Genomic DNA, 15324 nt, shown 5'->3' on the forward strand with positions numbered 1-15324 from the left:
AGTAACAGCTTATTAAAAGAAAACCAAAGAATCAAAGAAACAGAGATCTTCAAGACATTAGAAAAAGAAACAGAGGAACCTAAGAACAACAGTGGTCTTTGAGATACAAATATTGCAAACTCAAATACTTTCAGGGGCCAGTAAGGTCACATATTTCATCAAATCTCAAAAACTACTAACTGCAACAGATGCCATTATTTTAGGTATCAGTCAAAAAAAAAATTAAGCAAAACAAAATAACCACTGTCAATTAAACTATAGCAAACCATCAAAAGTAACATACTGCCATTTCAGAGCTGTTAAAAAGTAAAAAGATGAGAGCCTTAAAATGATAAAATACAGTAAATGTATGAAACAACAAAATATAAAATGAAAAATGTTTGATGGTCAATTTTTCTTAAAATCTACAAAATTAGTCAAATAAAACACATCTACAGGAAGTGGTCTGCAGTCCTTCAAACTGTGATCCTGATTCACACAGGAGAATACAAGAATTTAACACAGAGATGATAAGGTGCTGTAATTTTAGAATATTATAAGATATTCTATTCATAATAACTCCATGTATAAAAATATGCACTGTTAGTGAAAGTATGTTGTTAAAAGAGTAAAGTCTAAGAAGTAGAAGAGAATTCTAAAGTTCTGAAGCTGACTCAATTTTCTGCAAAGATGTTGAAATTATCCACGATGACATTAGTACAGAAAGGAGAGAACAACACTTAAGAATGAGAAACTGTTGGAGAACATAAATGAATATGGAAAAAATAATCCAAAAAAAGTCTGTTTTGACTGTAACATAGGAGTATACTATAAAGCACAGAGCAAAAAAAGAAAGCATATAGATAAATCACTCAATTTTTAAAGGCATCCAATTTACTGACATGATGAAAATATTTAATGGTACTAAGGATTGATGAGTACAACTGCAATTTTTCTTATTTTATCAAACTTCCCACATAAAGAATAACAAAATTTAGAACACCAGGAGGAAATTATTAGGTTACATGATTATTCATGTCGCTATCATTTTAAAAATGAAATAACTTTCAAAAAGAATGTTTGAAATCTAGTTGGTTCTTAAAGATTTTTGTTTTTAAGACTAAAATCTAAACTGAATTGCATCTTGTATGATGATCATAATTTATTAGGATAGTCATAATTTTCAAAATTAAAAATCCCAAGAAAGCTCTGTGAACAATAATGCTTCCCAGTATGTATTATGCTATCATATGTTTTCCAAACAGTCAAGTACCCCTGAATGATGGCACTTGCACTTTGGAACATCAAAGGTAGAAAATCAAGAAAGAAACATTACACAGTTTTTGCCTGAAGGCGCAGCATATTCTCAATTCAAAATCTGGACTCTATACAATGATGGGCAATTACTTTGTTTGCCTTACAGGCAAATACTTACCACGTTACAGAAATGATGACACTAAGAGAGCTGACAATAAAAGTTTGTATATGGTGGCTAGTCAGGTGACCCTTCAAAGTTAAAATAACCTCCATAAAGTTGACTGGAAAATAGCACAAATAGAAAAGCACCTTCTTCCATCCACAAGGAATTGCAATCTCAAATCTCTCACACTGCAGCTGCTCCAAAAGCAGCAGTAAGATGAGAGCCAATTTTTACCATATGGAAGACCCAAACCTCAACTGCTCTTCAAGTAAAATGATGTCAGTCCGTACACAGGATGGAGGCTCCTCCAGTTTAAAAGAAAAATGCTCACATAATCTCCCAGAGGTCTAAAAGGACCCAGGGGTGCTGTAGTGTGTGAATGTGTGGGCTGAAACCACTATAGATCTTTTTTCTATTATTAATAAGTATGAAGCCAGTTGAAAAAGAAGCCACTAGCTGAGCAAGACTCAAGATCACCCAACTGTGAAACCCATCCAACCTATGGATTTCCATACTTGTGAGTCAATATATTTCTTTAATACTTCAACCACTTAGGGTCAAGTTTTCTGTTACTTTCAGTTCTGCTTATTCTGACCTATATCTGTAGCCCAGTCACTTTTACAAGCTGTTTGTCCCTGAGAAGGTACTGAGCTTCATATATCTGAAAAAGAAAGGCCAATCAGAACGCCTGCAATGCTATCATTCTCTTCCATTCTATTAATCATTCTTGCCTCTTGGACCACAACAGTCTCCTAACTGGTCTTCCTGCTGCAGCCCTTGCCTTTTACTCTCAAATGTACTAAGCAAAGTCAGACAGAGAAAGACAAATACTGTATGGTATCAGTTATATGTGGAATCTAAAAAATAATACAAATGAAAGTATACACAAAACCGAAACAGAGCCACAGATGTAGAAAACAAACCTGTGGTCACCCAAGGGGAGAGGGAAGTGGGGAAGGACAAATTAGGGCTATGAGATTAACAGATACAAGCTTACCATGTATAAATTAGATATGTAACAAGGATATATTGTATACCACACAGAATTATAGCCATCATTCTACAGTAACTTCTAATGGAGTATAATTTATAAAAATACTGAATTCTGTACACTTGAAACTAATATCAATACTACAAATCAACTATACTTCACTATTTTTTAATTTATTTTTTATTGAAGGATAATTGCTTCACAGAATTTTGCTGTTTTCTGTCAAACTTCAACATGAATCAGCCATAGGTATACATATATCCCCTCCTTTTTGAAACTCCCTCCCATCTCCTTCCCCATCCCACCCGTCTAGGTTGATACAGAGCCCCTGTTTGAGTTTCCTGAGTCATACAGAAAATTCCCATTGGCTATCTATTTTACATATGGTAATGTAAGTTTCCATGTTACTCTTTCCATATATCTCATCCCCTCCTCCCCTCTCCCCATATTGCTAATTCAATATTTTTTAATTTTAAAGAGAGGCATTGAGAGTTTTTCAAAATGTGACCATGGTTAGTTATATGGTTAGCATGGGGCAGAACTATAATTTGAATCAACTTTCTGTTTCTTCTTTAAAATTATCTATACCTGAAAATGCAGATAATATGTATTTGTCCTCAACATCATGATGACTGACTGAGGTAATGTATAGTCCAACAATGTAGGAAGCAAAACAGGCGCACCATGAATGCCCTGTTTACTATGCTGGTACCTCTCAGCGCTTCCCAGGCGGTACAGGGGTGAGGAGTCCCCTGCCAATACAGGAGACACAGAGACACAGGTTTGACCCATGAGTTGGGAAGATCACCTGGAGTAGGAAACGGCAACCCACTTCAGTATTCTTGCCTGGAAAATTCCAAGGACAGAGGAGCTTGGTGGGCTACAGTCCATGGGGTTGCAAAGATATCTCTCAGGAAACCTGGCAAAGAAAGTTGGATGATCAAAGTAGACTGCATCTTCACTGATTTTCTGGAAAAGTTTTAAGAAGTCTAACTTGTTCACCAAAAAGCTGTTAGTAAGGCCCAGATATTCATTTGGATTTTCATCTTCTCCTCTGAGGTTACCCGGTAGATTATCTGGATCACTGGGTGAAGTGAAAGTCGCTTGCTCGTGTCCAACTCTTTGCGAGTCCGTGGACTGTACAGTCCAGGAATTCTCCAGGCCAGAATACTGGAGTGGGTAGCTTTTCCCTTCTCCAGGGAATCTTTCCAACCCAGGGATCCAATCCAGGTCTCACATATTCCAGGTGGATTCTTTACCAGCTGAGCCGGCAGGGAAGCCCAAGAATACTGGAGTGGTAGCCTATCCCTTCTCCAGGGGTTCTTCCTGATCCAGGAATCGAACCTGGGTCTCCTTCATTGCAGGCAAATTCTTTACCAACTGAGCTATCAGTGAAGCCCGGACCACTGGGTACACTTTAGCTTTTATGTGTTTATGTAAACAAATCTAAAATCAGCTTTTAAAGTTTTATATTAACAATTTACCTGTTTAAAACAAATAATCTAAACTGCTGCTTTTCAAGCATTACTTCTATTTCAGAATGTTCCAATGCAGTCTTCTAGAGAGTAAAGTGAAAGTTCCTAAGTCGTGTCCAACTCTTTGCAACCCCATGGACTATACAGTCCATGGAATGCTCCAGGCCAGAATACTTGAGTGGATAATGGATAGCTATTCCCCTTTCCAAGGGATCTTCCCAACCCAGGGATCAAGCCCAGGTCTCCCACATTGCAGGCAGATTCTTTACCAGCTGAGCCACCAGGGAAGCCCAAGAAAACTGGAGTGAGTACCCTATCCCTTCTCCAGTGGATCTTCCCAACCCAGGAATCGAGCCGGGGTCTCCTGCATTACAGATGGATTCTTAACCAGCTGAGCAACCAGGGAAGCCCCTTCTAAAGAGTAAACTTGCAACTAAAAAAAAAAAGAGGCTGTAAGAAAACACTTTACAGTGCTCTGTGATCTGGCAATTTGGAACTCCTGCTAGATAGAAAAAAAGAACTGAGAGGAAGGGCATCAGTAAACAGGGTAGCAGATATTAGAGACTGACTCAGTCACTAGGAAGGAAATAACTGATTTAACACAAAACAAGCACAATAATTGAAAATATTCCCATTCAAAAAACAGAATTCCCTTTCTGAATCCTGGAAACTAAAGAGAAATAAAGATATAAATAGGTAATGCACTTAAATGTGCTTACAAGCCAGCCATTTTTTTTATTAACAGCTACTTGAACACAAATCACTATTTATCAGAGGTATTCTGAGTACTTTATAACTACTTCTCAAAATACACCCAAGAAATCAAATGCCAAATCTTACGGAACCAATTGTACTAAAAAGGAGAAATTAAATAAGGCTTTGACTTTGAAAGCCCGGTGGTACTAAACAGCTGCCGAAGGTGCAGTGGGTGCTCCCAGGAGGCTCCGAGTGCCTGCAATGCCGTTAACCAGAAGCACAAATAAGATGACCTACAAATATCATCACTTGTTCAAATTTTACCAATCTTACACATTTTCCTTCTGAGCACTTTAAAGAAACCAAAATAATGGTAATTAAGAATAAGTAAAAAGACCCTAGGTACTTTGTCAAAAAAAGTGCTTTACAAATGTCAAAAAAAACAAAATCAAAACAAGAGAAATAGCTACATTTCATGACAAGAACTTCATTGGTTGACTGAGGTTTTATCCTGAAACCTTTACTATGTCAATCCTTTAAAACATTCAATGATGAACTAAATGAACTGTAAACAATCTGTCAGCAATGTCTGGTGTCCAAAATTAGATGTGTGTTGGTCTGATTTAATTGCTCCACTCAACATAATGTAAGTAAGCCCAAGCAGCACATTTTTTTCATCAAGACTAAGCCAAGATGATCTACTTTACAAAGCATAAAAAAATTAATCATCAAAACTGAAATAGTTGTAATATGTACTCTTTTAGTGCTAAAGGTACTCATTAAAACTCAGCTGAAGGTTGTCTACCAATATATTTCCCCCTCATTGTTATATTTTACTTACTTCTTCATGTACCAAAATGATCCACGACTTAGGGAGGAGAAGGCTTCCAAAATTGGCTTCAGATACATGGTTATCACATATGGTTACATTATGTATGCAAAGTGATAATTTAGAAAAGTTCTTAAAGCTATGTGTAGGGTTAAACATATATTAACACATATAATTGAATTAATTAAGGGAAAGACGGGCTGGGAGGCAGGCACAGTGGTCAGTAACAGAATACGTTTACTATAGACAATCTGTCAGAAACGTCTGGTGTCTAAAACTAGGTGTGCGTGGGTCTGACTCAATTGCTCCACTTGGGTAAGTAAACCCAAGCAGCAAAATTTTTCTATTAAAGTAGAAAGGTCTTAGATGATTCCTTTAATTAAAGTTACACATAATGGAATATAGAGGAACTTAGTAGCATTCTCTCCTGCCTCAAATGAATTAAATAAAATTTAAGCCATCCGTTCAGTATATTTTCAATAGACAGTAAGAGGAAGGAGATTAGTAAAAAAGGCTTTCTGTTACTCACCTGTAACCCTCTCCTTTGTAGAATACTGGAATCATCCATAATAGATAGAAGACCAACAAAAGCCACTCTCCAGACAGTCAGCCACTAGAGCCTACTTGCTTACTGCTGGGGAAAGAGGCACACAATCAGGCTTTCCCCATGCTGTGCCCACGGCTCCACTAAACCAGGTTTCTCTCAGTCCAGCGTGAGTACACAATCACTGCCTCACATCACAGCCACGTCTTTCTTCACAGCAGTCCAGACAAATCTCATCTGAATCACCACCACAAAAGGGGGAAATTTTTCCTATTTGTTTTTCTCTTCCATACATACCCCTTTTGGTTGCAAACATCTGAAGTACCAAGAAAAGGACAAAGCTCCCTGAAAAAAATTCCAATCTTTAATATCCTGACTTCACTGCTTATTAAAAAGGTTTGGCACACAAAACAAGAGAGTCTCCACCTACAGCTACTAAGCTTATAAAATCCGTGTCACGTTTTCCTTTCCCAAAACAAAACCACGCCACGTACATTTTTAAAAAGATAATTCTTCAGAAATACAAAGAAAAACATATTATTCTGAGGCTCTATTTTGAGCTCAGGCTGATATAAAACCAGTTATTGTTTTGACTAAGTCGGCAAAATTCTTTTCATCCTTTGTACAGACAAAGCAAATGTCAGATTCTTTCGATACTGTCACAGGCTCTTTTGTTTCTTTATCTCTAGATACGCTGGTCTTCACTTCTTGGACAGTCACGAAAGCCTCTTTCCTCTGGAGCTTAGATCATTGCTAAGGTCAGTCTCCATGCTCTTTTATGTCCTGGAGGGGGCTTGTACACGTGTGGTGAGTTCTGAGCATGGACAAATTCATTCATCTATTCATTGCTGACAGTACTGTCACAGGAAAAGCTCCCCATTCCAACAGACCTCTAAAAGGGCACAGCATGAGAAAAATCTAGTTTTACCCGGACTTTAATAATCTCAGAATTGTTTCTTGGGTCACTGGTTGTTATTTTCAAAGCAAGACTTGCACCAAGTTTAAAGGTGATTCAAGTCTCTTTTTAACATATATAGGTTGTAAATATATATATTATATATATATAAAATAAAGAGAGTTCAGGAGTGAAAGGTTAGCTCTCATAATATGATTTTATCACTTAAACACTCCATAAGCAACGTTTAAACTTTCCAATTTTACAGTAGTTGCCAGAATCCTAGTAAACACAGGGGAAAGAAAATCAAGGCAAGTGAGTGATTTTTCTAATAAGTCACAAAAGAACTGTTAGCAAAGGAAGCAGTACATTCTTAGGAAGAGAGTTAAATACATGATCTACCAACTCACAGTCACAGTTCTTCGTAGGACATGCACAAATTATTCCCTCTCCAAAGGATTTCAGAAGGTATTAATCCAAATTTCCTAATTTGATAAATAAAAGTATGTATACACCCTGACTCAGGATGCTTTATACATACCTTTACTCTAAGGAGTAAATATAGCAACAACTCTAGGACAGATTCAGTCTGTACCCAACAAGGAGAAAAAGCTGCCCCTCCTATAATTATGGTAGCTGCACCAAACAGTCTGGGGCTTGAAGGAAGGTCTATTTACAAAATCTTTTTCTGGTCTTTCTTACAACTGACTCCAGTCACAAGAGCTAGCCACACTGCTGAAAATAGCACAGAAAACAGGATCCACTTCTCTTTCATTCAGCAAAAACCTTCTAATCTGGAGCACAACCAGTGTGGTCTTTCATTGTGAGAGCTAATAAATCCACATCTCCATGGACTCCTTCCATCTGCTGCTTTAAACAACTAATGGATGGATTATGTCTATGGGGAAAACAAACACAAGACCTGAACAGACAGCTGATTTGCATAGGGTGTGTTATCCAGTGGAAGAGTGTCTGCAAAGTCACAGGCTCTTAAAGCTACAGAACCTTTCAATCAAAAGAGATTTTATTAACTAAAACATATTCAATAGCAGAGAGGAAGTAGGAACGAGTCTCTAATCCTGTAGAAGTAGAAATGATATATTCTGATAAACTGTTCAGGCCAGAGATTAAAAATTCAAACTCTTCATTCATTTACTAATTCAGGAATCATATACTATGTCAAGCATTGAGATGGGCGGTGGGGAAAAATTACCAAGATTAACATTACCCATAAACTAATAATTCCACTTCAGAAGAGCTCAAATCCAATAGGGAAGCCAGATACAAACAAGTAATCATGATACCATCCGAGAATTATGACAAAGCGCTAAAGGAGTGTCAAAGAGCACTCAATTCATGTCACTGGGAAATCCACAAAAAAGGCTTCCAGGGCCAATTGCCGTCTGGTCACTGAAACAAATGTTATAGGATTACCAGCCCTTGGCCAAGACAGTCTCTGTATCCAAAGTGTACCCAGCTTAAAAATCTTCAACCAGTCCTCACTAATCAAAAAATGCAGTAACAAACCCCTTCCTATGTTCTCTGTAACACAGGAACAACAGATTTCATCTCCACACTACCCTGAAGCAACCTTAGCCTTCCAATGAGAAAGAACGATGCACTGCTTCCCGAGTACGTCCATCCTTCTTCTCCAGCTCATATTCTTTGAGGTTAAACAGGAATACAATCATATATTTTATTGGATTGCTGAGTAATTTAAGCAACATATACTGATGCTTCTTAACCTTTTTCAGTATTTCTAAAGACAAAATAGAATGCACTCTACCTAAAATTTCCTGCCACAACCTGGCTTCTTGAAAGCCTCGTGTTTTGGCAAAATTCATGCCAATTTTGCTTTCTTCTCTCTAAACTAATCAACTCTCACTTTTTAAAAAAGATTCATTTATTTATTTTTGGCTGTGCTGGGTCTTTGTTGCTGTGCGTGGGCTTTGTGGAGAGCAGGGGGCTACTCCCTCATTGCAGTGCACAGGTTTCTCATTGCGGGGGCTTCTCCTGTTGTGGAGCACGGGCTCTAGGGCATATGGGCTCAGTAGTTGTAACGCATGGGCTTAGCCACTCCGTGGCATGTGGGATGTTCCCGGGGCAAGAATTTAAAGGTCCTCTGCAATGGCAGGCGGATTCTCAACCACTGGACCACCAGGAAGCCCTACACTTTCATTTTTAATACTAAAATAATATTTACAAATGCTGATTAAATTGAAGGAGACTGAAAAGGAATAAACAGAGATGAAAAGAAAATCAAGACTGCTAAAGTTATTAAGTGAAAGTCACTCAGTCACGTCTGACTCTTTGTGACCCCATGGACTATACAGTCCCCAAGGACTATACAGTCCATGGCATTCTCCAGGCCAGAATACTGGAGTGGGTAGCCTTTCCCTTCTCCAGGGGATCTTCCCAAGCCAGGGATAGAACCCAGGTCTCCCACATTGCAGGTGGATTATTTACCAGCTGAGCCACAAGAGAAGCCAGGAAAAGAGTGTTAAGAGGGGGTGAACAGTAAAAAATGCTGCCAAGAGACCCATATCTAAAGAACACCCCTAAATTTTCTGACTTGGAAGTCACTGGTATCCTCTATAAGAAGAGTTTCAGAGGTAGATGGGTGAAAGGAGCAGAAGCCCACCAGCAATGGGTTACAGTTCATCCATTTCAGTCACTCAGTCGTGTCTGACTCTTTGCAACCCCATGGGCTGCAGCACGCCAGGCTTCCTTGTCCATCACCAACTACCAAAGCTTGCTCAAACTCACATGCATCGAGTCAGTGATGCCATCCAACCATCTCATCCTCTGTTGTCCCCTTATCTTCCTGCCTTTAATCTTTCCCACCATCAGTGTCTTTCCCAATGAGTCAGTTCTTCGCATTAGGTGGCCAAAGTATTGGAGCTTCAGCATCAGTCTTTCCAATGAATATTCAGGACTGATTTCCTTTAGGATTGATTGGTTTGATCTTCTTGCTGTCCAAGGGACTCTCAAGAGTCTTCTCCAACACCACAGTTCAGAAGCATCAGTTCTTTGGTGCTCAGTTTTCTTTATGGTCCAACTTTCACATCCATACATGACTACTGGAAAAACCATACCTTTGACTAGACGGACCTTTGTTGGCAAAGTAATGTCTCTGCTTTTCAATATGCTGTCTAGGTTTGTCATCGCTTTTGTTCCAAGGAGCAAGCGTCTTTTAATTTCATGGCTGCAATCACCATCTGCAATGATTTTGGAGCCTGGGAAAATAAAGTCTGTCACTGTTTCCATTGTTTCCCCATCTACTTGCCATGAAGTGATACAGAGTGAGCAGGAAATGCAGAAATAAAGATGGCAGATCTTGACAGCTCTTTTGCCTTCCAGTTAACACTTCTCTATCCTTCACTGATAATTCTCTTTAAGAAGTTATTCATGAAAAGGAATGGATGGGATTCGCAGCATTTAGAGAGATCAGAGGAGGAATATTTCTTCCATTGTAACACAAGAAAAAGCAGGTAAAGGTAACAAAATATCTATAATCTTAGTGGTAAAGAAGCTAATAAAGTTTTCAAGTATAGCTATTTCCCTGTGAAATAAGGAGGAAGTCAGCAAAGAGAATAGAGATTTGAGAGGAGCAAAGAGAACTCGAAAGAGATAATGTGGAGAAGAAGATCACTTCAAGAAAAAGGACTGGTGGTGTGCTCATCTTCTCCTGTGAGAGCACCAAAATTGCAACTAGCTGTTGAACAACCATCGACAGGACACTGGACCCCACCAAAAAAGAAAAAGGACTGGAAAGCAATGTTGAGAATTAACAGGCAGTATTCATCATAATTTTATAGGGCCAGCCACCAATCTAATCCATGTGAGGCTTTCTTCAGTAAAACTACAGTAACACAAGGGCAAAAGTTCTATTAGACAAATTTACCAGATGGATCAACAAAAATGGGGCAAAAGAGTTAATGGAATCTAAGCAAAAAGATTAAAGAACAGGAAAAAATTCAAAGAGTCTAATAGAAATGCTGATAAGCCTAAGAACTGTTATACTCTAAGAATAATTAAATGAGGGAGCTGAAAATCTATCCAGTCATGGTGACCAGGTTGTCCAGCATTATGACTTTAGTGGGAAAATATGTCAGAAGTATTCCAAGGCACAGCGTATGGTCTTGAAGAGGGTGCATAAGTGGGCTAGAAATGATGATAATGATGGAGTCAAGTAACTGTGATGCCAGAATCCTTCCATGTGGAAGGATCCACATGGTCGCTGAAGATAAAGATAATAAAGATAGTGATAGGAATAGGAAGACTTATACCTGATGACAGCATCCAACAAGAGAGGGGAGGAATAATTGGGAGGTTAGCAAATACAGCAGCCAGGAACGGAAGGGTTTAGACATAGGGACTGCTAAGAAAAATTAACAGTTTATGTTGAATAAAGTTGACTTAGAAACGGTTGTCATGATTGAACCAAAATCCCTTATTTTATACTTCAATAAATTAGGACCCAAGAAGGAGATGTAACCTGCTCAGAAAACACACAGCAGTAACTTGACCCCCGTTTTGCCTGAACATGCAGCTTTAACTAAACAGAACAGATGGAGGAGGTTTCCTGTCCTAGAAAGGATATACAGAACATTTCATCAACTTCTCTACCATATATTAATATGGTGTCTAAAAGACTACCTGGTAATAACTAACTAAAAACTAGAACATCTGTAGAAATAAATAAAATTTAATACTTAAGTTCTCAGAATAGGTTGCAACATACACTTTCCAACAACTATCAACCTCTCATTTATCCGAACATGAATAAAATATCTTATGACTAACCCTATGTGGAAAGCTATAAGGAGCTTTATATGGTAAACAAGCCAATGTAAGCTCAATGAAAAACTTAACTGGCTGTAAAACCCAAGTCCTAAAGGCAGTCTTGGAGGAGACTTCTCCAGGCATGCAGTACTGCACGCAGTACAAGGCATAGAACCTGGAGCCTCTACGGTTCATGACAGGTCCTCCACAAAGGATTCCTTTTAATTTGTTGTTTAAGTGGAAACCCAGCCAGCCACATAAAATTCCTTCAAAATAGGCCTGTTTAATGAGGAAAAATATGTTCCTCAAGGTAAAAAGACAATGATTTTACTGATATCCCCACTTCACAATATGCATGAGTTTACACTTAAGATTCCCCACTCAAACCTTAGGAGACACTGTCACTATTTCAAAATAGAAAGTTAAATAAACCAGCTGAAACTTGCTTGATTTCTATATTTCCATTTTACCGTATCCTATTAACGCACTTTACTTTGTTTCCAAGATCCCCATATATCTGAGGGACCTTTTGTTTGAAGTTTTGTGCCCCCTTTTGAAAAACAGCCCATTAACTGTGTTTGCCAGAAGCAATCTCAGTCCCTCAGATCAGGTAATTTATTTCATGTGGGGCTGAAAATTAGCAGAGGTCAAATGGTGAGGAAAATGGGCTGAAACTGAAAAAATTAATGTCATCTTTTAAAAGGCAGGCAAAACTTATAAGCAATCACAGAATAGAAAAGCAGTATCATTTTTATGTCTTTTGCTTATTACAATGTAAATTTTGCACTATCAAAACAAGAAACTTAAAAACAAAAACAGAAAACTTGCCAACAACTTTCAAAAACAGAAAAGCACTTTTGTATTCCTTTATATTCTGTTTTTAGAGGTTTTGTTTTCCCTATTTTTTTAAAGAATAAAACTAAAAGTCATACTCACATTCCAACAGATATGCCAAAAAATTCAGTCTCTCAATCTAAACACTGACATAAATAAATCAAAACTTTTATAGAAACTGGAAATCTTATCACTAAATTCTAATTCCTAAATTATGTATCTCCCTCACCTTAAAGGCTTAGATGACCTAAAATGATTTTTGCTGTGAAAACTGCCCAAAGTAATTTAGTACAAAATCAAAGCTAGAAAATCAATGACTTAAAAAATAAAAACATAGATAGCACAAGCATTGACCTCCTGCCCATCTTGAGATTCCAAAATACTCTTTTAACAACTGATATAGCAAGCAGTAAAGACCAAAAAAAAAAAACCTAAACACTATCAACCAACGTGACTTAAATGACACTTGTATAGGACTCACACAACAATGGCAGAATATACATTCTTTTCAAGTGCACATCAAACATTCACTAAGGTAGACAATATTCAACACAATAAAACATGAACCGATAAATTTTAAAAGGCAAGTCATATATGTAACTGACCACAATGGAAATAACTTAGAAAAGAACAAAAGACATATTTTAAAATCCTTTCATATTTGAGAACACCCATGACTAACTCATCATTCAGAGAAATTAAAAAGAAAATTGAAAAATAATTTAAACTGAGTGAAAATTTAAAAACTCAAGTCAAAGATGTGTAGAATGTAGCTAAAGCATTAGTATAACAAGAGAAATGTTTACTACTATTAAATCACCTATATTAGAAAAGAAATGACCTCAGCTTCCACTTCAAGAAACTAGAAAGAATAAATAAAATCCAGTGTAAGCAGACAAAACAATAAAGCTGAGTAGAAATCAATGAAGTAGAAAATATAGACATACATACATAAATTTCTCTTATTATAAGAGAAATCAATTAAACCAAAAGCTAGATCTTAAGAAAATGGATAAACCATTATTCAGACTGATTAGGAAAAAAAGAAGGAAAAAATTACCAAGATCAGGATGACAGATTTATAATTTGATACCAATAAATTTCACAATTTAGATTAAATGGATAAATTCCTTAAAAGACATAAAACACCAAATTCCCCTCAAGAAATATAAAAAGTATGAATACACATATGCCTATATCTAGTAAAGCAATTGAATTTGTATTTTAAAAATATTCCTACAAATAAAATGACAAGTGCAAGTGACTTCACTATACTAAATTCTGCCAAGCATTAAAACAGATTCTTCAAAAATTCTTTCCAAATACTAAAAAGGAGGGAATATTTTCCAAACACATTCTATAAATGTCAGCACTATCCTGACTCCAAAACCAGGCAAGAGACATTACAAAAAAAGAAAACTATAAACCATACATCTCCCGTAGGAAAATAAATGTAATAAGTTTAGCAAATCAAATCCAATGATATATTAAAAAGACAATACATTATGACCAAGTGGGGTTAATGCGAGGAATGCAAGGTTGGCTTGACATTTAAAAGTCAACCAATGAGGGAATTCCCTGGCAGTCCAGTGGTTAAGACAGCACTTACACTGCTGTGGGCCCTAGTTCAATCCCTGGTTGCAGCACAGTGCCACCTCCCACACCCCCCAAAAAATTTTTTTTTCAAAGTCAGCCAATGAAAAAAAAAATCAATATAATTCACCAATTACCAGACTAAAAAAAGAAAAAATTTATCATCTCAATACATGCAAAAACGCAGTTGACAAAATACATCATCCATTCATGTTAAAACTATCATTAAGCTGGGAAAGAAGGAAACTTCCTCAACCTGATGGAGAACATCTACAACAAACTTCACCAGAGAAGTTGTTTGGATGGCAAATAGGTACATGAAAAGATGCTCAACATCATTAATCATTAGAAAATGAAAATTAGAAGCACAATGAGATACTATTACACACTTGTCAGAATGGCTAAAGTTAAAAAGGCTGACATTAGTCAGCACTGACCAGGACATGAACAACTGGAGCTCTAACACACTGTTGGTGGGAATGCAAAATGGTGTACTAATTTAGAACAGTTTAGCTGTTATTTAAAAGTTTCAAATACAACTACCATATGATCCAGCCACTCCACTCCTATGAATTTATCCAAGAGAAAGTAAATCATATGTCTACACAGAGGATACTACATAAATGTTCACAGTGTAGTTTGTTCAAGAAACAGAAATAAACCCCAAATGTTCATCATCAGGTCAAAGGATTTAAAAAAGCTCGTATAGCTATACAATGAGATACCATTTGGCAATAAAAAGGAGTGAACTATTGATACATGCCACAACATGGATCAAGCTCAAAATAATTATAATATGTGAAAGAAATTAAACAAAATAGTACATACTGGATAATTCTACTCACACAAAAACCTAGAAAGTGCAGATTAATCTTCAGTGACAGAAAGCTAAAGAGTGGTTGCCTGGGTATGGAAACAGGAGAGAGAAGTATAGGAGGGAAGGTTCACATACGAACAAAAGGAAACTTTTGAAAGTGATGGATATATTCATCATCTTGGTTGGGATAGTAGTTTCACAGATGTATACATATGCTAAAACTTACACTGTACACTTTAAATATGTACAACCAATTGTATGCCAATTATACTACAGTAAAGTATTATTTTTAAAGCATGTACTTTGTGTAAAAATAACCAAAACAACAACAAAAAAATGTTTTTAACTAGCCCCAAACTCTAAGGCTCATGTGCAAGTCCAAACACACCATGAATTATGAAAGAATTATTAGTCTGGCTTTTAATTTTCCTTCTGATCTTGGCAAATGGGGGTTTTCCTTTTTCTT

The 15324-nt window shown here is 37.0% G+C and overlaps 1 protein-coding gene across 5 annotated transcripts in view; it reads right to left on the reverse strand.

Annotated features, from left to right (window-relative positions):
- Positions 1–15324, reverse strand: part of MAST2 (microtubule associated serine/threonine kinase 2) — a 206790-nt gene that overhangs the window by 135635 nt on the left and 55831 nt on the right. The window contains exon 1 of one of the 5 annotated variants that reach the window (XM_070786619.1): positions 5920–6432. The exons of the other annotated variants lie outside the window; for them this stretch is intronic. Coding sequence (XP_070642720.1) covers positions 5920–5958 — 39 coding nt within the window. The 5' untranslated portion in view covers positions 5959–6432. Of the gene's footprint in view, positions 1–5919; positions 6433–15324 lie in introns of those variants that run through there. 5 annotated transcript variants of the gene reach the window in all.

The sequence above is a fragment of the Bos indicus genome, chromosome 3 (assembly GCF_029378745.1).
Source record: "Bos indicus isolate NIAB-ARS_2022 breed Sahiwal x Tharparkar chromosome 3, NIAB-ARS_B.indTharparkar_mat_pri_1.0, whole genome shotgun sequence".
Classification (NCBI taxonomy): Eukaryota; Metazoa; Chordata; class Mammalia; order Artiodactyla; family Bovidae; genus Bos; species Bos indicus.